Below are 26,469 nucleotides of genomic sequence, written 5' to 3' on the forward strand. Positions count from 1 at the left end.
AACTTTTTAGTTTACAAAGTGCTATATGCCATAGAGGACTACTTTATTTGCATTGCTATACTTGAATAGTAAAAATGAAGTAATGTTGTATCTGCTTCCATATCTATGTAGTAGGCCTGGTGATGTTAACATTTGTATACAGCAATCTTGCCTTTGTTACCAAATCTATGCAGTGAGCCTGGTTCTGTTACCATATCTATACAATAATCTTTGTTCTGCTACCATATCTTTTCAGTATGCTTTTGCCTGTTATCATATCTATAGGGTTGGCCTGTTTCTGTTACCAGTCAACTTGCATCTGTTTCCACATCTATACAGTAATCCTGCATATGTTACCGTAACTATACAATAAGCTTGGTTTTGTTACACTATCTGTATACCAAACTTGGTTCTGTTACCGTATCTATGCAATGTGCTTAGTTATCAACCATATCCATACAGTAAGCATGGTTCCCTTATATATATATATATATATATATATATATATATATATACAATACACTTGCTAATTTTATCATATTGATATAGTAAGATTGCTTATGTATTAATACCAATGAGCTTTTAGCTGACCCAGAAAGCTTGTCAGCCTTGAAAGACAAATGCAAGAGAGGACAGAATAATGCGTAGAATCTCCATGGGTAATCATTTCCTTACAGTGTCTCGATGTTTAAGAGCATTTGGACTGAAAGGCCACTCTGAAGTAACAAAACATTGCACTTGCAGAAAGAATCATAGGGCTAGATTCACCTTTGCTGAGGACCATGTTGTGCATGGGTGGACAGAGGAGAGGTGCTCCACAGTTCATTTTTGTGAAAAGCAAGTTTAATTTATTTAGATCTGATGAGAAACATTATGTTGGTCTACAAACTGAGGAAAGACTGAACCCAAAGTGCGTAAAGAGTGTCATGGTTTGGGGAATGTTTTTCCTAGCAGAGCAGTGTGAGAGATTAGTGATGTCCTGTGGCCAATTTTGAAGTCATTCAAAGAAATGGTGTGTGCACTTCCTACTGATCGGTTGCTGGTGTAACCTTTGGAAAATTTAGTTATAATCTTTCTCTGTGCTACAGTTATTGTTGTTCTCTAATTATGTTAGATTATCATGTTTTTTGAAAAATAAAGGTTTTTTGACTATGATAGTTTTGTAAAACACTTTTCTAGTGGTATGGTGTAACCCCTTACAAAAAATCCATCAAATGTTGATCAGTGGAGATTACATTATTGCTGAAAAAATGTTCTCTAATTTTGATCTCGAGTGTATAAATGTCATGAAAGCCCCCAAGACCCTCATTCCGTGGCGCGGGCGCACCCGTGCCCTTTAGTGTGTGGGTGCCCCCGTGACCCACATCCGGGGTCGCGGGTGCACCCGTGCCTACACGTGGTACCCAGCTCCCCTCCATACATTACCTATCCGCTTTCCTGCTCCGGCAGCCAGCCGTACGCGTCCCTGCTTCCTAGGGCGCACACGCGCCGGATCTCTGGGATTTGAAAGGCCAGCACACCGCTAATTGGTGCTGCCCATTTCCAGGAAATTGATTTATGCCTTAGGGAAAGCTTTGTCTGATGCCCTGCACTGTTATTGCGATTTCCCGTTGTGACTTATGGTTCCGTTCCTGACTCTGATCCCGTGCTGCCCATCCTGACCTCCTGCCTGTCCCCGACTACAAGATTGCCTGCCATTCCTGAACCTCGATCTTGGCTGCCACCGCAGACAAGTCGCGGCTGTGGAACGACCTGATGGTACCACGCCACAGCAAGTCCAACCCGCTTTGCGTCGGGCTCTGGTGAAGACCTGGTGCCACTTAGTTTCCAGTCCCAGGTGTTGGCTTGTGTCATCGTCCGCGGTGGTCCAGAGGATCCACTACCTCCGATGCTGACAATAAATACTTTTAGTAATATGTTATGTAAGGAAGATATTGTAATATAAAGAGTTACAGCATTGGTTTTATATATTATTATAGAGGGTACAATGCATCCATGCTTATTGTACTCTACAAGATGATGCTAATAATCCTAATCCGGGAGCTACTGGCCCTAATTTGAGTTTCTTTTGTTTTGGTTAGTGCTGGGATGAGGGAAGTGTTCCTCTCTGGTCACACTGAGATACTTCCTCATTCTCCTGTGTGCTGCACAGTATTGAGCTGCTGCTTGTCCCATCTGTCTTATGTTTCACTCAGATTTTTTTTTTCACCCTGGGCTACAATAAAACTAGTGAGGTGGGTCCCACCCAGAAAGGAGCCTTGTGAGCTGCTGGGAAAGGCAAAACCAAGCTGGGGGGTGAAAACACCTATTTCTGCAAAGGGGAATCCACTCTCCAGCAAAGCCCTGTGTGAGCTGGCTGCCTCCCTTACTGGGAAAGAAGAAACTCCACACATCTCTGGGGTGGAACATAAGCAAATATCTGATTTCTGGAAGACTCTTGGATTTAGGCAGCAACAGGAGCCTGGGAAGTTTGGAATCAGTGGAAACTTAGCAGCTGCTACTCAAAAACTTGCCCCCCAGGCAGGCCCACGGTAAGACGCTTACTCTCTGAATACCACTGAAAGTTACTGGGATGCCAGATTTCATAATGGAGAAATGAGTATATTGTATAGGTACATATAGATATATAAAATAATGAACTTTATTATCTTTCTGCAATGCAAATACTCCAATCCTCTATTTTGAAGATTATTACAGAATTACGGTAGTTTACCTGGAAATTCCTGCTGTAACGTAACAAGATTTTTATCGCCATACAATATCTTGATGACTGTATAATAGAGCAAAGTACAATTTCACTACTGTTACAGAAGTGCAGTATGGAACTATAAGATATGTATTATAGATTCTAAAGGAATAATTAGCTTTAAAGATTGATGTCTGTGCCATTTACAGCAGCCTGTATTCTGTGAATAGCTCAACGAGGATCAGACTATTCTGTATGAATCTCTCACAACTCTGAATTATTCCTGGTAGTAAGGAGCGGGATGTATATGATACATCACATCTTAAATAGACTAAGTGACAAAGCCTAATGCAGACTTGTATTGTGTTAGCCATGGAAGAGTGAAGAAATCATGTGAGACCTTTTTAGGCTAACTGATGGTGGGTTTTCGATAATACTAGTTTTTTTTATGACACACGGCTAGATAGAGTACCACTTTCATAGGGCTAGATGGAACAGGTAGGAAATGATTCTTCAGTATGTTTCCCTGTGTTGGGTATTTGTTGCTGCAGCGCGCCTACATGAACCCCTTCAAGTCTCCTTTAACCTTTGCATTGTAAGGAGGGAGCCCCATGAGTGGGACCTGCAGTAGCTATGAATGTGCTGCAGGTTTTAAACTATTGCATATTATAGCTGTATAGCTGTGTGTGGAGATTTGGATATAAGATCGCCTATACTGCTACTTTATCTGGCGAGATTGTGGTAGCTAACCCGCTGTGATAGCTTTAGGTTGCAAACATACATACAGTTCTTCCTTATATTTGAAATTCCTTTTAAACTAACCTCTGAAAAAAAAAGTACCTAAAAAAATGACATAAAAAAGGCATTTGTGATTTAAGCCTTAGGCTAGACACAGATGGGGGGAAGTGGGGGGTATTGCAGCATGTGAAATACTGCTGTTCTTTCAGATTTCTTCATGTACACTGTTTAAATACATGTCCACTAGAGAAATACGGACCCGTAGTTTCAGTTTTGGGTTCGCCTGCACAGCCAATCCGGCAAATTGACACTCTAGCAAGGGGCTTCACTTTGCTCATCTCTGGTGGCCACTTTCTGCTCATGGTTGCCACAGCCGAATCGGCTACTGAACGTTCTTCGGCAATATACAAGAGTTCTTTCATTATAAAGAAAATGATGCAGGGTCATTACTTTAACTGTTAATACAGGACCGGAGCTGCAGCTCAGCCGGCAGACAAGGAGTCCCTGCATCATATTTCTGTATAATGCAACGACTACCGTCCTGCGCAATTTTTCTTCAGTCTTTGGAATCGACCCAACTTATTGGTCCGTTTCCACAGGCTAAGCATGCTCATCTGCAGCCAGCCTAAGAGAACAAACCATGTTAAAATCTAATAGGGCCAGATCTATTAAACAATCTGCGTCAGTTTTCTATCTGATTTTGCACTAGAAAGAATGTGCAAACTGCTAGCACATGTATTTTTTTGTGTTTGCCACAAAAACATGCACATAAGGGGGCGTTCTGGTGCCAATTCAGAGGTGCGCAACATTTATTACTGCAATTCAACAGAAATGTGGCGCACGCCCACCAAAAAAAAACAAAAACCTGGGGTACTCACTTTAAGAATAATATGGTGTGCAGGGTACGCCAAAAAATAATGAATGACTGTGTGCCAGTATTCAATAATCTATCTATTCTAATAATCTATAAGCATCACTATTGCTAAACCTGTGCACAGATGCTGCAGTAACAAAATAAAAAAAATTCTAAAGAAATTTGCTGACCTCGCCACCTGTATTTGGATACCACTATTCTACAGAATTTTCATTATTAAGACCTATAGCTATTCCGCTTCACCTCTAAATAAAGCAGATTTAGTGTTATGTATGTAAATGTACCTAAGTGGTAGATTCTGGAAACTTTTTAGTGACCTGCAGAAAGTTTCCAGAAGTTGAGTTTAGTGGTATAAACTGCTGATGGCTATTCAGCTGCATGATCTTCCTAATTGCAGGAACTTTCTGAAACTCACAATGTTTAAAGGATTATCTTGTTAAAGGATTAGGCTCCATACAAGTCATGTGCACAGGGCGCTGTCCTGTCCCGAACCTTAATTCACGCTGTTAGGGGAAAATAACTCCATATATATGGCGCACAGTAAAGCTTTCCACCATATATGCACATGAAGGTAAGTCTGAGCTCTTATGGTAATGGTCAGACTTTAGCCTCCAGATGTCTAAAAGGAATTTTGGATAACGTAAGCCAAAATGAGAGAGGTTGGACACACACAACTGGTGCCAATCTTTCTATTACCTTATATCTTATGGGCTGTTACAGACGTGGTCAGTTTATAAATGATGGATCATGCAGCGTCTCGTTACATAGACTGACCACTGTGTTGAGGATGGGCTCTAAGCGTCATGGTGATATATGATGCAAGGAGTCCCTTTAGGGAAGAAAGGACTACTTGTATCATATAAAACTATGACGCTCAGAGTCTTGTCACCTGCATGTGATCATATAGTGATGAAACAGGACACTGTATAGTCCATTATTCAAGGACTGACCACTGTCACCCATTTCAACCCTAACCCTGTTTAGTGTCTTGCACTAAATTTACATCCTACGGATTTTGTAGTCTAAGTGTCAATTTAGGTTTAGACATTTTCCACAGACTGTGAATGAAATTTGTCATCGCACAACTTGCACCGAGTTTTATTTTTTTTCGTTGCCAAATATTGATATAAAATCTGCACATTTATGTTCATTTAATAAAAATTGGTTTGTCGATATTTCCGATCCATCTGAATGCATTTGTTTCTAAAAGATCAATCCAGACAAATGGGTCAGTCACAGAAATGTCCTTGGTCAGCCTACCTTGTTTTTTATATATACTGCTCCTTGTAGTAGGGATGGATGAGTTGGACTTATGTGCTAAGTAATTACATAAGCGTTTAACTCATTGTTTTTAATAGCCACCAGGGAGATAAGAGAGATGGAAAAATAACAGGAAATTCTGTTATTTTAGAGAATAAAAGCCCTTTCATCACTTGTATGACTTTCAATAGGTGTTGACATGTAAAAGGCTCCAAATGTTCTCTTGTGGTCAGTAAGTCTTGGTTACGATAATACTTAACATAAGAAATCGTAGCAGCTGGTTTATAAATACAATTGCCCATGACTCCCAGTTCACCAGTACTCGCAGCGTGTGAAGTTGTCTTATCTGTGTGTTTCATGTCATGTCCTGATTTGTATTTCGGCGCAGATGTTAGAATTGAGAATTACGTGTTTGACCTAGGGGCAATATTGTCATAGAGTAAGCACAAAAGTGGCTACAACACTTTAGGTTTATTGTAGACACCACAAAAAAGGCAGTAATTCAAAGTGTAATTTTACAGGAATCTCATATCACAGACATCAAGGTTATACAGGTTTTTATTTTGGCCAGAAGTGGTGGACCATGATGTGGCAATTTCATGCCGAGCTATTGTGTGGATCATCTTTATGGGAATCTTCTGCTGGAATTGCTGTAGAGGTCCATGTTTTTGTGTTTGAGTATTTTGATTGACGCTGATAGCGGTTGTAACAATACACATGCGTGTATCACATGAGTGATTTTCTGTACCTGTGTTACAATCCAACTGACCTAGCCTGAATTAATCGACTCCTTTAAGAAGCTAAAAGAAGAGCAGATCCTGCCAGATGGTGCACACCCCAGTATGTAAGTGTGCTTGGTTTACAGTCCTTCATCCTGGTGGTAGATGTCCTTTAAGAAGATTTCAGTTTAGGTTAGTTGTGGTTGGGAATTTTACTTAGGAATACAAATTTGCTAGTATTTATCACTCTTTTGTTTTCCCATAATTCTTTGTAGAAGGTTTTCTATTCTTTAAGCATGTATTTAATGGATGGGAATGAATGACCACCTGTAACACAATATGCAGATGTACACAATACAATAAAAAAAAAAAAAAATTTAGAAGCCGCAACATAATACAATAACAAGACAGAGTCTACAGATTTAATGCGAAAAACAAAATGGGCATTTACAGATATACCTGCCAATGATGGATCGTAGGAAGAAACTCATACAAAGAGCATAGACAGTCATGAGGCTTAAGTGAAGACAAAGTCTCATGGAAGTCATGGAGCTAAACTGAGTAGGAATCAAGATGGACTAGCTTCCTATCACTGTAATCCTGAAGGCCGAATTCACACAAACGTATGCCTGCCCGGCCATAGCACAAGTGGTCATACGTCTGGTGCACTGGAGAGGAGGAGTAATGACCCCCTCTCCATAGAGATGCACGGTGTATGGCCCGTGCACACTGGGAAAGATAGGACATGTTCTATCTTTTTCTTGTGTACGTAGTGGTACGGTGCCGCACATGTGAGAAACCCTTTCGCTCCGTACGACCATTGCCGTCTATGCAGGATGTATGTACAACTGCAAGCTTGTGTCCTTATATACGTCCCCCGTACGTATAATTGGCCTAAGTCTGCAAGGGATCTCCCTGGTCTGTGGAGAAATACTAATGTACAGATTCAGCCATTAGTGAAAATAACAAACGCGAATGTATAGGTTGTGTAGAAACTTGAGTGTCAGTCTTATAATATATACAAAAGAAGAAAGACTGAAAAGAAACCTGAGATATCTGAGAAATACACAAGAATGAGATGAGATATGACTGAGTAAGAATGACACTATCCAGAAAATACATTGCCACGATCAGAAAAGCACAGTACGGCCAATTACAGTTCAGCTTTCATTTTACCAGTGCTCCTGAATATTTTACATAACTTGCATACAAAAACATTTGATCTTATTCATAACCAGGTGTTGTCTGTATATCAATTGCATTAGCACATGTAAAGTGTAATTCAATTCCAATAACTCTTTCTTGGGGCTTTTATAATTATTTTTTTTTTGGTCAATAAGCCAAATCAGTTAGCCTTCTTGGAATCATGTCTGTATAATGGGCAGTGTTCCAGAATGTTTTGTGCTATTCTTGCCATGAAGAAGGTGAGATGAACAAAAGGGGTTAAAAGCGGATTTCCGCTCTAGCTATTAGCAACAGTGGGATCCCCATTCTCTGTATTGCTGGGTGTCCCATTCTCATAATCGGTGGGGGTCCCAGCAGTCACTGGTCACCTTGTTATTTCTTCTCCTGTGGATAGGGGATAACTTGTAAACTTGAGAAAATCTTTTTAAAGAGTAAAAAAAAACATACAATGAGTTGGCAACATTTTCTACATGATTTAGCTTTTTCAGAGATTGCATAAAGGGAACCTGTCACCAGGGACCTCATTTTCACTAAAGACAGGTTACAGAAGCCCATTACAGCTGCAGTGCACACCTGCCTTTCTGCTTTCTCTAAGCATTTGCATTACAATATAATTGTGTGTTATAACTTACTTGGCTTCCAGACAGAATCCTCTGTGTAGTCCCAGGGGTTGGGCTTTGGTTTGGCTGCATTCAAAAAGCAACACATGACTTGTCTGTGCTGCTCACTCCTCAGACCCCACCTTTGTTCTCCTTTACCTCATTTTCACTAAAGACAGATTGCAGAACCCCATTACAACTGCGTTCTTTGTATAAAATGGGAACCCAAAAAGTCATTTAAAACACTTTTCCAAGTACTTTCAAGTTTTTTTTAAGTACATATATCAGAGTCCAGTACAAAATGAAACATTACCATGTCATATGTCCAAATAGTTTTGCTCTGATTAACACTGGTTAACACTAGTGGTAGAGGTAGAAACAGGATGTTCTAAGGCCTCTTGCACACTAGCGTTGCGTTTCACGTCAGGGTGCAATGCGTGAAAAACTGACGTTTTGGCTGCGTTTTTGTTCCATTTTTCCTTGGAGTAATTTGCGTTTTTTTTGCGTTTTCGGCGCATTTTTGACGCGCGATTCAATGGGAGACTCGAGCATATTTCAAAGGGACCATGGTTTGGGATTAAAATGTGTTATTTAATTGAAAAATAATGTCTTCTGATAATTTGCAAACATCGGCGATCTATTCTTCACTGTTCAAGAACAATATATATGTGTGAAGAACACATTGCAGATGTATTTAAACATCTGCAATTTGTTCTTCACACACATATATATTGTTCTTCACATGCTATTTTGTTCGCACCGTTCCGCGCGTATCTCCCGACAAGTAAGCAGATGTGCCGAACATCTGTAATCTATTCTGCACTGTGTTCTGCACTGTGTTTTTATCTTAAATGATCCTGTGGTCACTGTGTACAATGTTTTTATTCTATTCTTCACTGTTCTTCATTGTGTTTTTTTAATTAAATGCTCGATCGCGAGCAGGGGAAATAATGTTATTCTGGTCACCTAGCAACCCTTACGTTTAAAACGCATTGCACTCGCATTGCACTTGCAATGATTGCGAGTGCAATGCGTTCTTGATGCATCTCCATAGACTTGAATGGGGCGTGAAAAACGCGCGTGACCCGCAAAAATAGAGCATGCTGCGATTTTGACGCGCGTGCAAACGAACGCAAGCACGCGCGTTAAAAACCACGCTAATGGAGAAAGACCCATTGAATACAATGGGACAGAGTGCAATGCGAGTTCTGAGCGTCAAATGCACGCGCAGAACTCGCGCGTGAAAAACGCCAGTGGAGAAGGGGCCTTACAGTGGAATGCCAACCACCTGTTTCCTGATGCGGGTTGCAGTGATCCGAACTAGCCAATCTAATACTATGCTTTAAAAAAAGGGATTTATAAACCTTACAGGTGATATTTCTTGCATCACAATCATGTTTCTTAAGAAAATCCATGGTGTAGAAAGCTTAATTTCAGGGCAACATGTCCGTGACTACTATTATCCAGTTACACATAGGGGCGGAGCAATGGTGCTTAGTGGGGATCAATGGGTAGTGAACCCAAACAAGAAAGGCAGGTTTATAATGGACAACCCTTCCCCTACTAGACCAAATGTTTTATTTAAGTGTGACCCAGGTGCTGACTGGCTCTTCTCCAGGTCTGAAGTAAAATGATCCTTTTTGACCATCACAGGCCAAGGTAGAATTTGACTTCTTTTTAGAATTAAAGGGTCATTGATGAGTGTACAGGTCAATTTTTGCTGTTCTGCTATGCACTTCTATGGACACCCCTAGTTCTGTGAAGCATCCATACACAATCCATATATCATATTTAAGGGGAGATTTTCCTGTTTAATATGATACCAGAATTGGGTTTCTCAGGGTACAGGAGATATAGCCATTTCAATTTGGTTATTGCTGTGACATTTATAAACATCCTTTCTGTAAATAGGACGTATATAGACATATGGCAGCCGTGAAGAGGTTAAAGTGTAACTCCACTTCCATAATGATTGTTCTATGTGATTCCCATTTCAAAACTAACAGAACATTTTTCTTTCCATAAATCGTCTCTATCAGCTGCACTCATATTCCATAATGCTTCATGTTCTCTCATGAATTAATGTAACAGTAAATCTAGTGAGATTCCAACAAGAAAATCCACTCAACACTGCATAGTGTTAAGCATAAAGTAACTATGTAGGCTGGGCAGCTTTAATCACATTGAAAATCATGGAACATGTAATAAGCAGTAGAAACCAGCAGTGAAACAATTACATGAAATGGATAGACTGTGCTGTGTGAGCACCAGTGTTTAACAGCTTCCCCTCTGTTAGAAGAAGGTGGGGGAGGGTTGCTGCAGAGGAGTGTAGGACACAGCTAGAGGTAAAGAGAGATCCCTCAATAAGGGAGCCCTTCTACATTACTATTCTGCATCTGCCCTCCTGATAGATACACACTGAGAGCATAACATGAGACAGCTCATGCAGAGACAGCCCAAAAGGATATAAAAGAAACTACTGAACATAAGTAATTAAAATAATAGTTGGTCTTTAGAGTGGGTGTTCCCCATTTCTACCTGGAACCTTACTGCAGGACAATTTGTATTGTTCATATGATAGGGAATACCTCTTAATTTCCTGTAGCCCAAAGAGCTTAAGAGAAAGACTTGGACGAGAAAACATTGCTTTGTGTCATGTCAACAAAATCCTGTTTGTATTGGGATCTCTGTGTTTTTGTACAGTGACTATGCTTTTTACTTGTGCCAGCAAATGTCGTTTTATCTTCATAATATCTCTTTGTAAAGATGTGTCACGTGACGGTTGCTGACTTTGATGATCTTGTGTACATATTCTGTATTGCGGAGCAGAGATTCCCTGCTATGAAAGCTGTGATTCCCATGACTTGCACTGATGATGACTGATGCCCCAAAATTGGCTTTATCTTTTATTGGAATAAATGTATTTATAACCTCAGTCTGTATCTGTAAGATAATCTACTGTTTAGGTTGTATTTGGGATAAGCATGTCGATGGGGGTCATTTATCTTTATTTTTCTTCCTGTGTGTTCTGTCTTTTTTGAGACTTTTTTTTTTTTTTTTTTTTTTTGGCGCATTGCAATTTTTGTGCCTTTTTGGGGACATTTTGAAATGTCCGCCGGACATTTGTTTTTCATCACATTTATCTTCTATTCCAGATGTGCTAAATGATTAATGATTCTTAATTTAGCGCCTACAGATTACGCAGCACTGCACAAAGCATGACAAATTGGTCCCTATCCCTGTGGGGATCACAATCTAAACAACCTACCATGTTTTGGAGTGTGGGAGGAAACCGGAGTACCCGGAGGAAACACACAAACACAGAGAGAAGATACAAACTCTTTGCAGATGTTGACCTGGATGGGATTAGCACCCAGGACTCCAGCGCTGCAAAGCAGAAGTGCTACCCTATTTGCAAATTGTCTAAAATTTGCGACATTTTTTGGTGCAAAAAACTCCAGACCAAACCATACTTAGAAAATGGAAAGAAGTGACTTGAGACATTTGTGCAACAATTTTGAGACATTTGTAACAAATGTCTTAAAAATAGATGTTAAAAAAACCTAATTTAACACAAGGAAAAAGTGAGATTGATAAATTACCAAAAAAGCAGACGAAAAACAAGCCAGAACAAACATTTATAAGATAAATTACCCCCCACTGTGTTAGATTACAGGGTGACATGTCATAGGCTTGAAATAAAGAGGGGGTGTAGTTTCAAAGAACATGGTTCAGCTAGGCTGTGAACCTTATGGGACCAATGAGTTCTCCTCTTCACTTACACAGAAACTATTACTACCAATATTGCATTATAGTTCTGGGTCTGCTACATATTTTGCTTTGTGAAGAAGAAGCTTCAAACTATGCCCCTGGTCATAGGCCAGAAATATCATCAATCCCTTCCTAAATCTGTCATGTGGGATCTAGATGTTTGGTTTGTACATGTCCACGTGTTCATTATTCCTTACCGCATCACTGGTTGCATATTTGTCAATCTACACTATACAGGAGATGCACATATTCTGAAATAATATGTGAGAACATGTAAAAGAGGCCTTTTGGATATATATTATTTGATATATATTTATCTTTACCATTTGTCACTGTCTCCTTGCCACTGTTGAGTTCCTACATCCCATAATGAGGATTAATAAAACTACTTTGTTGTCCTAAATGTAAAAATGTTTCGACTTAAAACTACTTCCAAGTTGCCCATAACATTTTAATTATTTCCACAAAGACAAGATTCTTAAATATACTCAGGATAACAATTCAAAGATATTCTTCCAAGCTGTCTCTAACAGTCCTGGTGTACACAATTTGGTAGTTGCCGGATCTGACCGTAAGTCTAGCACTGCAGAAGAAGGGGGAGGGGTAGGAGACAAACAGCACAGGCACTTCTTGGTTTAGCTGTGCTTATAGCAGTGTGGAGGGAACACAGTATCTGCTCTACAAACAAGATAATGTCTGGATCCACAGAGAGGGGGGTGCATAGCAGAGCTGATTATGTTTTATTGATTAGGTGTGGCAGCAGAACTGAATGTTTTATTGTGCCTTATATCCATCTCATGACTCTGATCAGTCTCATCTCTCTATTTCTATGTATCAGATATTAGTTGAATGTTCAGAAGCTAAATAAACGTGTACATAAACCCTGTACCCAGATAATTTAAGCACATTGTCAGCACACAGCATCTCACAGCGCAGTGGGATCATGAAGTGTCTGCTTAGAGAGTCCCCATTCACACTATGGAATCTTACATTGACCATAGCTGAGTGATGGGAGCTGAAATGGCAATAAAACTGAGTAAAATTGTAAGGGGTCAAACATGATCTTTACTGTGTAAACATCACCAGGGGATTAAAATTTGAGAACTTTCTTTCATGGGTAAACCACTTTAACAAAATGTGAAAAATAGTTAATTTACCTGTGTCATCCTCCTTAGTCCATCTGCCTGATCTTTTAATGTCCACTTTCCGCATCTTAGATTATTCTTCACATAATTCTCCATCTGCAGATCTCCCAGTTTATTGGTTGGTTATGGGATCATACACGTCACTTTTAGAATGCATGCATATCATTATTTATCAAATCAGCAGAATGACATGACTACTGGAAAAGATTTCTATGGCTTGGCTGGTTGAATTTTGTGACCTTATAATCAAAGTTACTAATCCTGCCTATTTCAGACAGTCACAGATTTATCACCAAAATAATTATTAGGTACAAGCGCCACCTTTCCCAAATCCAGGCTCATTTAGAATTATGGTGGAGAGCATATATATATTATAAGCCATAGTCTGGGCTATAATATCCCTTCTCCTTTCCGCGCGCTGCTCATCCCTTCCCTCTCCATAGAGAAGTGAGCGGCCGGTGCTGAAACACGTTGATATATAGGGCATGTACTATATTTTGACGTATATGGTGATGGTGCGGCAAGACAACATCTGCTCACCGGACAGTGACCATGCGCCATAGACATCAATGGGGACCAATAAGCGGCATTACATTCGTGTGAATGAGCCCAAAGTGAAGAATAGGCTTCCCCTGTGGTTGTTGGACCTGGATGAATTCTTTTTCTTGTGTTTCCTACTCAATTTTTGTGTTGCTGTTATCCCTGTGTTTGATGTCTATTTGTTTAGTTTATTTGTTCTCCACCCCTGATTGTTTGATGTCTTTCTGCGTATCAATTTTCTCCTAGGAGTTATGTCACATTTGGTTTATCAGTTGTTATGCCTCACGTGTGAGGGTATGATCTGCCATTTGATTTGAGTGCTTGGAAGAATGGTTGATATCTGCCATAACTTCTCTATTTCGTTTATGTCTACGACGGCTCGCCCACCAATTTCTGTTGCATAAAAGCCAGCGCAGCTGCGACAAAAACCGTTCACCGTTCAGACACTTTCTAAATACCCGTCCAAGACGTGCAATCTCTGAAAACGATGCACAGTCCGCTGAAAGTGCTATCCGCGACCCTTAGTAAATGAGCCCCACTGAGTATGCATAGTGATGTGTGCTTTAAGTCAAAAATTCTTTTGTTTCCATGGGAGTCACTGAAAAGAACATATACGTTTAAATCATTTAAATCTAACACAGAATGCAAAAACATGAATTTTGTATTTGTTAGAATATTCTAAGGAAACTGTTCTTTCCTACACTTTTCTGAACCACTGTATATTCTGATTGACACAGAACGGTAGTAGAATTCAGTAACTGTTGATCCTTCCATCTGACCTGTCCACATGTATATAACTAAATAACACATCTGGCAGCTTGTGTCATAAATCTTAGTTTGAGATATTTATTATATACAAACTGTGAGAAGTCAAAGGACATCAACATATTGTACAGTGGTAACTGCATACTCTATGACTCTGTGGTTTCTGCCTGTCAAAGTTGGACAGCAGCCACCATTCTGTATTTCTATATTGGATAAGATATATACCAAGTCCTTGTGCTGTCTACACAACCAAAAGAATTCTAATTTATTAATATTGACTACAGTTCTCAAAGTTGTAACACTATCTATTTTGACTGTGTGAGGAAACCAGGGCAAAAGCTAAAAGAATACACGAACTTCATGACGATGTTGCTATTGTTTGGATTTAAATCCAGGTTCCAGTACCCCTGTGCAGGTCATATGGAGGCTCAGACTGGTCAACTGGTGAATCCATAATTGGACCCCTAAACTTTGTGGCCCTGCAATAGCTGTACAACACCCTCACAGTATGTCCAGGGGAGTAACTAGGGGGGGGGGGGCAGGGCCCCATAGCAGACTTCTGATTCCCCCTTCCCAACCTCAAAAAATATAATATATATATTTGTTTACTCTCACATTTTATATAATCTGCACTGTTATATTATGTACATTTATCCACTTATACATTACTGTTCCATTAGGGAAGTAGACAGGAAGTAGGGATGAGAGTTCCCTAGTCCTGCCATCCTACTGTCTCCTGCCCTCTCCCCCAACATTTCTTATCTGAGCTGCTGGCTCATACTGTGTACGGTGGATGATATGCCCTGTTATATACATATCATGGTGTACAACATGCAGAATGATATGTATATAATACCGTAGTACGCTTCCCCCATTCTTTAGTGTGTCTGGTTGGATGCCAGGCCCTCCTGACACTGCGGGCCCAATAACAGCTACCATGGCTGCTATCTCTTTCTACATGAAATGATTTTAGTGGTGGACCTTAGGCGGTCCATTCTGACACTATTCTGGACAACCAAAGTGAGATGACCTAATATACGAGCTGGAAGGCATTTTCTTGTTAGGTTTTCAGGTCATACCGGTAAAACGTTCCTAAATATATATATATATATATATATATATATATATATATATATATATATATATATATATACATACATATTTTTACGCATATTCATAGAATCATTAAAGTAGGAGGCAGAGGTCATACTGTACGGTACCTTGGCCAACAATCAATACCATACTGCACGGTACATTGTGATCTTCCGACAAGCTTTTAAGAGCAAATGCTGACAACATAGATTTACATAAGTAAAGTAAAATGCTAAAATAGATCATAACATGACTGTACATGAGGCCTTATCTTTAATGGTAATATATATATATATATATATATATATATATATATATATGTATGTATATAATATTTGGTCATCTGAAGGAGTTAGAATTATATGCATGTTTCAGAAACCATTAACTCCACAGAAATTCCTTTTATTCTGTGACTACATTTGGAATTAATTTTGAGAACAAAAACAATGATTGTTTATGAAAAAAATCTTTTATGCTTGTACTAAACATAGTCATGGGCAGGGCTGCTGATTGAATGAATCGGGCTGGGCCATTGTGCTTTTTTCTAAAATAAGTGTATTTTTGGATCTCTAATGTGTACAGAATGTTCACCAATGCCGTTCCATGTATGGTACATGCTGTTTGGCTTTTAAATAAACCCAGAATGTTTTAATTGAAAACATTTGATTCTAGAATTTAAATGCAAATTCCTCAATACTTGATGATAATAATATTCATATAGTATGATTGTGCAATGATAAAAACAAGTTATTGGATTATTTATCATTAAATGCTATATTTTATGATGCTTTGTAGTAAAATGGAATGAATAGGTAACTGTATTCTCATTTTGCTGTGTGTGTTAGAGGATGCCACCATGGAGCTATACATTTATGTTGCCTGTGTGTGTAATAATATATATACAGAGAGCGTACCTTGTCCAGCACTACTTATGCAGGGACTTGGGGCCCACCGGTGGATCCACCTGTTCACCTGTGGGCAAGTCCGAGCCTGTGCGTGTATGTATGTATATGCATGTGTGTGTGTACATGTGTATATGTATAATATGTATAACATGTATGTATGTGTTTTTTGGTTTTTTTTCTGCAAACTTGAATAAAGAAACAAATGTTGTAAAATGTTTTTAAGCTGTTAAAATAGTTTCAAATATTACCTACAACCAGTGCAACAACTTGTGTTACATGTTATTTCCTGTTATTTTTATTTTCAAACATTTTTATATCGACTTTTTGTTGCGACTTTCATAACTTTTTATGAATTTATGACTTTTCTTTAAACAGCTTGTAGCCACTTATTAGAGTTAGAGATAAGTGAACTCGAATTCAGCCGTGGGGTTCATGGTTTGGCTATGCAACTTGGACATATTGCTTTATTGGGGCCCCTAGAAATGGCATAGCCATGGCTATGATTGGCCAGGGGATCACCATGGCTAGTTGCTAGTGGTGTCAATATGCCGCATAGGCTTTAGCCGCCAATCTGGAAATATTTCTGGGTTGTGTGGCCAAACCTAAACAACGAACGTCAGGTTTGCGCATCTTTAATTAGTGTGGAACACAGCTGCATAATGAGCTTTTTAACTTCATTTGATGTGTGGTTTTTCATGGATAAAGCTGTGGCTTCACTGAAAGGGCCATGACTTCATGTCCAACAATGGGTTACACAGAACCTACAAATACAGTAGTCTAAAGATGTCTCACTAGTCGATAAAGTAAGTGTGTCTTTAGAAGGTACGTACCTTTCTAAAGTAAGTGTTTCTACAGTTATTGCTATTCCGGTGCTAGTATTAAAAAAAACCCAATTCCCTCAAGCCCTGTGAGTCTCCAGTTGTGTCTGACTGTTACTATTTTTAGTGACTGTTCATTAGTAACCTCGAGCAGATTTTTCCAATGAAATATGGGAGACCCTTTGTTTTTAAAGATCTCTCTATGGAGATCTGTTGTTCATTTGCTAGAAATTGTGCTAGTAGAACAAACCACACAAAGAAGGGAATGAAACTGAGAAATATCTATTATAAATATTATAGTAAACTGTCCATAGACAAAAACTGTATCATAAAAGTTTACATACAACTAAAGCAAAAAATTTTACGGGTTTGAAGGTATGTTCCTGGCTCACCAAAAAGTGGGGGGTAAGTGGGGGGAGGGTGTAAATAAAAGGATAAACTCGTCGCTCCTGCTACAGATTCCCATTCCCACTGCATAGCCCTGTCCTTTTTATTTACTCACTCCCTTGAACTGGAAGTGTCTGGGATTATGTAACCCATCACAGGCCTTACTGGTTAAAAAACAACAACAGTGATGTCACTGTTCTTGACCTAAGCAAACAATCTCCAGCATGTCTGATCAAAACTGGACTAAGAAGTCCAGAATAAGTATATTTTATACTCCAACTTTGATCAAGTCCAGCAGTTTTTTTTGTTATCCTCCTCAGTGTAGCCTATCCCTGCATTAGCTGACTCATCTGGCTGTGCTGAATATCCCTGTGAGACCATATCTTGTTTAGACAAAGGAATCAGATACGGTTTCATGAAGGGGAGGGGCTGCAGCTCATTCTAAAGGGAAGAGCGGAGGTCATGTGATGCTCTCTGTATGTACCTAGCAGGAAAACTGTGTCTGTGCAGATCTGTAGATGCTTAAGTCTATGCAGAATTGTGAGGTAGAAGGGCTTCTCTGTTCCACATCAATTCCTCCATTCTATCCTTGGATTGTGCAGAACCGTCTCTCTTTGCATATCAAACTGTGTCATACACTCCGCTGCAACAACTTTCCCCTATCTTTACAGAAGGGAAGTTCTTAATCTTTACTCATCTAACAGTGCAGACTATACACTACATGTACCTGTTTCACTGGTGTTTTCTACTACTTATTGCTTGCTCAGTGCTTCACCATGTAATGAAAGCTGCCAGATTATTCTCTGTTTACATTGTGTATGTACACACTATGCAGAGCTCAGTCAATTTACTTGTAGGAATCTCACTGAATTTACAAATAAATTCTTTGATGGAGGCATCATAGGAACTATGGGCAGCTTACATTTGACTTGCCGCAGGGCAAAGACAACAAGAGGTAAGTCTTCGCCTACTTCACTGCTGCTGAGGAGGATTTTTGACAAGTAGCTTAAGAATGGAAAACTCTGGGAAAAAAGGGAAAGCAGCAAAATATGGGCATCATTCTGTTTTTAAAGAGATAATTACATATGACAATTTGATAAAAATCATTATGAAATCAGAGTTACACTTTTTAATTTTTTTCCCCTAGCTTCCTGATACTTTCACAATATTTAGGTGAAAGTTTGCTAGAATTTTCCAGTCTTTCAAGTCGCTACATATCGGTTCCAGTAAGTGTAATAATTATTATAGGAAGAACATGTTACGGATGTAAACTATTTTAGATTGCATTACTTTGAAACTGCTGCCAATGTTATTAATGTCATTACAATATAATTTACTTTCGAGTTAAGTTATATGTTTACGTGTAATAATGGGCAAGTTAAAACTTTGCACAAATCCAAAGTCCTTTACAAGGCTTAAAAATAAAATAGTAATAGTAAACTTGTTTACGTGGAAATCGCATACAGCCATGAAACAACTTGTTTTATTGGGGGTTGAGTGTTATTTGATTAATTGTGTAATGTATTACATAACTAATAGAATAAACATGCGACTAAATAGCCATTGTTCATGAACACTGCCCTATTATGGTGCCTTACCAGCTCTAACTTATAAAGAGACTTTAAAGTTTCTACAGACTTTTATATGGAGGTTTAATACGTTGATTTCTGGCCAATCAGCAAAAAAACTGTTGCTTGTGCTTTATGATAAAGGTATTATCATTGGAACTGTTGCATCAACACTCCCTGTGCGCCTTAGTACCAGCACAAACATGTACATAAGGCATTGTTTTTCTATATGTATTATGTTAATATTTGGTCCTTCAAGATCTGATCTATAAAACTGTGATTGCTGAAGGTGTTGGGGTTATGCCGGTGTCTGTTCCTATGCTATAGTCATAGGTATCGTCATGTATCTGTCCATGACACATCCCATGCAATTGTGTAGACCACAAGACTTAGGTTTTGGTGGATCGGTTGGTAAAAAAAAAAAGAAAACAGTGAAACCAGTTAAATGTTCTAAATAAATTGATGCATTTCTCTACTTGTTGGCGCCTATCTGTCCGATTTTTTTTTTTTTGTCTTCACCATGATGTACATTTACTGTACAATGCAATCTGGGATATAGGCCTTTATAATAACATTACCCCCACTCTTTGGGTATCGGGACACTTGCAGGCTATTATTTACTCCTCTATGGGTACGCAATGTTTTTTTTTTTTTTTTGTATATTGTATTATGATCTGTGAAATGCGCAATTCCCTTTTTTACCCCCTGACCCTGGATACTGCTGCCATTAATAGCATCCTCAGAAAAGGAGGAAGGATAAAGGCCAAGTGTTTTCCGCAGTTCTCTACCATTCAGTGTTTCTCCTGTCTAGACCTGATGCAGGTGACCATAAATGGCAGGTTTGGCGAGGTCACTGTATTTCACATCACCGTAGTAGAGCCAGACAGCTACAACCTAAAAGATTGAGCAGGTCCTATTCCTGCCTGGATTGCTGCATGGCCACTAGACTGCTTTGGAGATGGTAGATGACCCAAAACGCGTCAACAACTTACCTGTTTTTGCACAAAAGAAATCGAGAAAATTAAAACTTTACATTTGAATCCATCTGAAAGTAGACAAGACATATTTATGGCATATATATATAATTAAGCATTTGTTTCCATAATGATATATCTATGGTATGATAATTTTCACTTATTTTGCATTTTTCATGATACCATTGTACAAGCGGTCACCTACTTAAGAACACCCGACTTACAGACGACCCCTAGTTACATACGGACCTCTGGATTTTGGTAATTTGCTGTACTTTAGCCCTAGGTTACAATAAACAGCTGTAACCGTTATCAAAGGTGTCTGTAATTAAGATTTATTGTTAATCCTGATTCTTATGACAACCCAACATTTTTAGATCCTATAGTCATAGAGGCCAAAACAATTTTTGCCTGGGGTTACAATTATAAAGTATACAGTTCTGACTTACATACAAATTCAACTTAAGAACAAACCTACAGAACCTATCTTGTACGTAACCCGGGGACTGCCTGTATATAGTATCTTGGACATGTAGCAGGGATTACAGATAAGCAGTAAAGTACTGCTACGTCTACAAGTCTATACAAGGGTGGATCATGCAGACACCTGGCTAGTAGTATACAACCGTTTTTAACATGAACTCTCTGGATCCAGATGGATACTTTCGTGATATTTCCATCAAGAGCTTTTTATTCGCCTTTGATGTTTCTTGTGCTTGCTGTAAATAGCTCTGAGAGAACATTTGTCATAGTTCTCCATTATGTTAATAGGCCAAACAGATGTCAAAGAATAACTAATGTGTGAACTGCGTTTACGTAATCCATCATACCCAACAATAACTAAGGGAAAAGCAGCTCGGTTACTGCCATTGTGATATCCATGTTCACTGTGTAGCTCTGTCAGAGACTAAGAAATATGAAATCCTTTGGATTATTGGGGATTAGAGGTGTCATTGGTTTCTATCATGTATGTCTTCTGCTATTCTTCAAGTAATTGATGTTATAACTTACAAAAGATCTGAACCTTTACTTGTAAATTAACTGGAAATACATTGTACAATTCTTTTTGAAAAAGTAGAAATTGGCTTTTCTTGGGGGGGGGGGAGGTTTAGTTAAACCAAAAAAAACCCGAATACGTGGCACAATTCTAACACTTTGCACCATATTTAAAGTATTTTAGATGCTCAATGATAAGTGTAAATCTTAAAAAATTGTATGGGTTAAATCTAAAATGTCTTCCAAACAGCAAAAAAAAGGATCATGCTGCAGACAAACTTCTTTAAAAATAATTTCTAAAGTTTATTGAAAAAAATTATATAAAAATCCATACTGGTAAACGGAAACATGGGAAGACACACAGCAAATTAGCAGGCTTAGCCTACGCGTTATTAAGACAAGCTTCCGGGAGTGTTTTTAACAGGAAATACGAGATGGTCCGTTCAGCCATTACCATATTTTTTGGACTATAAGGTGCTTCTAACCCTAAATAAATGCTTTTCCCAAAATCCAAGAATTCTGGGACATCTTTTCTTAACACTCTTTGCCGAATTGTCAATTATTAATAATTTTTAAGAAGGCATAACGGAGGGAGGCATGAATGGAAATTGCAGATTTATGTTAATATAGCAGCAGTGCAGGATGCAGACTTATTTTTTGAGCGAAAATACATATGAAATTGCACAGAAGGAGTAGAGGTCACTGCTCTGGGGCATGCTGAGTAAGGGATTTTCCTTTTTCAATCCTCTCTTGTTTCCTGCTTCTAGCCACCATTCTGAATCCTTACTGAGCAGATTCTCAGTACTCTCCGTGATACAAGCCCTGGAGATATCAGTTTAGACATTAACTTGCTCTATGGGAAACTGAACCTGAGAAGGACTCCACAACATTTGATAAACCTCTCTTAAAGGGGTTTTCCCGTAAAGGCAAGTTAGGCCCTACCCACGGAATAGGTCCTCAGTTGCTGATGAGTGGGGGTCTCAGTGCGGAGATCCCCGCAGATCGCGAAAACGAGGGTCCGACGGACCCCTCGCCGCTCTTCAGAATAATGGAGTAAAAGGCCGCACATCACTGTTCTGCTCCATTAATCTCTATGGAGCTGACGGAGATCGGTGAGAGAAGCGCTCGTCAATTTCCGTCAGCTCCATAGAGATTAATGGAGCAGAACAGTGATGTGTGACTGTCTCCGTCGGACCCCTCGTTTTCACGATCTGCGGGGGGTCTTAGCACTGAGACCCCCACTGATCAGCAACCTAGGCCCTATGCCATGGATAGGGCCTAACTTGCCTTTGTGGGAAAACCCCTTTAAGTTAATTCTAAAATAGTGAAGCAATTGTTTTGAATTTCTTTAATGAACTCCCACTCTAGATTGGACACCTTAAAAAGTAACAAAACCTTTTGAAGCAATTTTTATTAGTAACTTTTGCAATATACTCCATTGAGTAAAGTAGCTTCTCTGTGCAGTTTTTCTGCTTCTTCTTCCTGCAGTGAGCAGTGTACCTGAAAGCTTTCTGAGCTCCATCCACAAATAAGAACAATATATTTAACTCTCTATGTAAGGAGATGAGACTATGCAGAGACAGTCTGTAGAGAGTTAAGTCATTAGACACTTAATCCGTTTCCTTTGTCTCTCAGCTGTCAATGGATACAGGACAGAAAGCTAATTTACACAAACTGCTTAAATAAGGAGGAAAAGAAGTTCTCTCTGCCTAAAGGCTGTAATATAATTTTTGTTGGTACATGGATCCTTTGTTTTTATATTGGATCAACCATTTTGACTGAAATAAATCCATATGCTTTCTATTATGTGGAAATCCCACTGTCCTCCATGATTTTCCCTGAACGTTGCATAAGGAACACAGAAGATGTTCACATGTTTCCATTATACCTTTTCTCTTTTGTGTAAAGTAAATGGATGTATGTGCTGTTCATGTTAAACACGGTCAGCACACATCTGTCAAAATAAATTTTAAAAAACTTAATTACTGAAAAAACTGGGATTGCATTGTTTGCAAGATACAGTTTCAGCTTAATTTGGTAGTCAGTGGCTTATAGTATATATCAAAAGAGCCAAGGAAGAAAAAAAATAGCCTGATTTGAATCATCTTCCTAGTTAGCCCTAGGACACTTTTGGCTTTACTGTCTACTGTCCCTTTTTTGTTTGCAAATTAAACATCTAGTTTACAGTCTAGTTTTGTAGTCTCTACAAAATGAAAAAAAATATTTGTACTTTATCTATGTGTTAACTAGTTTCACTGTGCACCAGGGGTGGTGCTGTGCCTGCTGGAGCACTTTTCTGCAAAGGGACTGCTTCATGTTAGTATTGGCCAAAAAAAGAAAAAAGTGCACATTAGACACCGACCCCAGGTGCACTGAGAAACAAATTTGTATACAAATTTAAACAGCACCTTTCTTGAAATGACAAATCCGAGCAAAATAGGAAGGGTGTAAAGCTTATTAAGTGCCTTGCGCTTTATTTTACTACTGATTTTACTTATGATGTTGTTGGAAGATGGTAGACCGCTGTTACGGTCCAGTAATCGAATAATAGTACAGCTAGAAGGAATCTTATGCTGAACTTGTGCTGAACTGTTTTACTACACAAAATCATTTTAGTATTATTAATTTTTTTTCAGTAATGAACCGGATGTTTACAATAGTCTTTTCTTTTCCTTTCTTAGACTCCATTTATCAGTTTATCAAACATCTGGAATTTGTATTTGTTGGAGAAGCCTTCCTGTATGACCAAATAATTTGGATGCAGGCCTAAAAGCAATGTTCCTGAACCTGGCAGGCCTGTAATACTGGGTCCTTGCTCAAAGCTTGGCATGAGACGACCTGCTATTCTGCATGTTGGCGCATACACAGAGCCAAAGACAAACATTTGGGAAGAGCAGGTATGGATCTTGTGTCAGTGGGTTTCTGCCTCTAATGCTTTTTATAGTACAATTATCTGTTTGCCATTATCTGTCTGAGCATTTATATATAAATATGATCAAATTATGAGTGACAGATACAGATAGTACCTATTTCATTTGCTTAGAATCCTTATGCGCTGTCATTATATGGTCTTTGTTTTTCAGCAGTTTGTAGTTACAATAGGACAGTGATGGCGAACCTTTTGGAGACAGAGTGCCCAAGCTACAACCAAAACCCACTTATATGTCGCAAGGTGCCTGCTTGACAAGTTTAGCAGTAACTTATTGATCCTTGCTGAATCATAGGTTTTTATCGTATTGGCGCCCTGAGTTAACCAATACAATAGAAAGATGATGGAGAAATTTGGATTGTAGCTTTCCTCCAGAATCTCCTTAAGAGGAAGAATCAGGGGACCCAGAACAGGAGCTCTGACAATAATCCATCTATGTCCACACCTTCTTGCTTCTCCTGTAGTTCTGGCAGCCAAGGATGTCTCTTTAAAATAGCGCTGAGCATGGCCCATCCTGGGCTGTCTTGGATCACAGGAGAAAGCCTTGAGTCCTAGCTGGCAAACTCTGTGTTGGGGTGATGGCCTGGGTGCCCACAGAAAGGGCTCTGAGTGCCACCTCTGGCACCCGTGCCATAGGTTCGCCACCACTGCAATAGGACTTCTCACTAATAGGAACCTGTACATTGATGAGCAAGAGTAACAATGTTTTGAACTGACTTTCAAAACAGACAATCATTTTGGCATTCTCCTACATCAGTGGTGGTGAACATATGGCACGGGTGCCAGAGGCGGCACTCAGAGCCCTTTTTGTGGGCACTCATGCCATCTCCCCAGCACACCAGACAGAACTCAAAGAATCTTCCTGCAGCTCCAAGCAACTTAAAAGATGCTGCTTTTAGTCATTTATTAAAGTGATACTTACGTCACTACTAGGGAATGTAAGAAGAGGGAATGAGTAGACAGGGCCGAATTATCTTTGGAGGACCTTCTGCTGTCCCCCACAATTCTGTGAGTACAGAGGGACACTGGAAAGAAGCTAAAATGATGCAAATTTTCCATCTTGTCCTCAGGAGGCCAATAAGATCAAATATTGCGGAACAGGGAGCAATAAGTTACTGGTTTAATTTTTGGTTGGCACCTTGCAATAAATAAGGGGGGTTTTGGGTTGCAGTTTGGGCACTCAGCCGCTAAAAGGTTCGCCATCACTGTCCTACATGAATTTCACTTGCAACTCTTTAGCATCTGTTTAGTATTGCAGATTGCCGGGGGATCAATCTTATTTCCTCTTGTATATCCATCCAAAAGCTCATCGCAGATAGAAACATAAATTAGAGCATGCCTGGAAGGAAATAATAGTAAAATGGTGAAAATGCTGTTACATGACAAGAATCTGTATAAGCTACAGTTGTTGCAAGTCATATTGAGATATGTGACATCCCATGTATCAGTAAATATAAAGAAGTCTTTTGTGGTACCAAGACAACTACCAATTCTGGGTACACATCCAGGTGGGATTTTCCCACCAGAGCCACATAGGATCCTCCTGATGGGTCCAGTCTGACACTATATGACACTAAACGTTATCAGGTTTTATTTTCTTGGATAGACTTGGTTCGCAGATTAATTTCTTGCCATAGAACTAGCCTGTATTATGAGTTTGCAATATACAACCTACCACCTAGTCTACATCTGCTTTATTTTTCAGGTAAAATGAAGACCCCATTATTGCTTCTCACCTTTGCTTTCATATTGCCTTCAGCTTACTCAGTAAGTATGATCTTCAGTTACTTAAAAATCTTCAAATTACAAAATAAATTTCATTTAGCCTTTTTCCCAAAACTCCTGTGAAAAAATATCAGGCTACACCCACATCTGACATTTACATTTCAAAGTGTTAAAGGAGTTGTCTAGGAATTATAACAGATGACTTATCCGCAGGACACCTGACACACCCCCCCCCCACCCACACACATCAGGGCACATATACTTACCTGGTCCTGTCGTGATCCCCGATACGGACTGTCCGACAAGGATGAAGTCCGATGCGATTCACTAAGATTGTGTACCCGATATCCTGCATGTGTCGCTTCCCCGCTGAGGTCCGCCAGAGTTCACCTTCTTCTTCGCAGTGTATGTGAGTTCATGTCTTGCAACACAATTTGAATTTTGAACCCGCGCTTAGTTCGAATGAGTCGGGTTGTCCAATTCCGCCCCCCCCCCCCAAATTTGTGTCGCATGAAAGTCGGCGCGATTGCACCAAAATCCGATCGCGTGCACCAAAAACCCCTGTTAAATTCTGCGCAAATCGGAGATAATCAGGAAACCCGGCTGAAATGCGGTCCACGGACCCTTTTAGTAAATGTGCCCAATCAAGTTTTAGGCCCATTCATAAACATTGGGCACAGTACTGAAAGTATAATCGGTCATAATAATGGTTTAACCTGTTTCAGTACTACTAAATGATACTCAGACTAAAACTTAAGGTCATCCTATACTCTGCTCTACGACGGACAGATAAGGAAACTAAAATGGCCATGTA

The 26,469-nt window shown here is 39.3% G+C and overlaps 1 protein-coding gene across 2 annotated transcripts in view; it reads left to right on the forward strand.

Moving 5' to 3' along the window:
• Nucleotides 1-2,117: 2,117 nt before the first annotated feature.
• The window catches only part of PAPLN (papilin, proteoglycan like sulfated glycoprotein), a 62,635-nt gene continuing 38,283 nt past the window's right edge, over nucleotides 2,118-26,469 (forward strand). For both annotated transcript variants that reach the window (XM_072115636.1, XM_072115637.1), the window contains exons 1-3: nucleotides 2,118-2,510; nucleotides 23,683-23,898; nucleotides 25,636-25,697. In XM_072115636.1, coding sequence (XP_071971737.1) covers nucleotides 25,641-25,697 — 57 coding nt within the window. In that variant the 5' untranslated portion in view covers nucleotides 2,118-2,510; nucleotides 23,683-23,898; nucleotides 25,636-25,640. The remainder of the gene's footprint in view (nucleotides 2,511-23,682; nucleotides 23,899-25,635; nucleotides 25,698-26,469) is intronic.

Source organism: Engystomops pustulosus, chromosome 7 (assembly GCF_040894005.1).
Source record: "Engystomops pustulosus chromosome 7, aEngPut4.maternal, whole genome shotgun sequence".
Classification (NCBI taxonomy): Eukaryota; Metazoa; Chordata; class Amphibia; order Anura; family Leptodactylidae; genus Engystomops; species Engystomops pustulosus.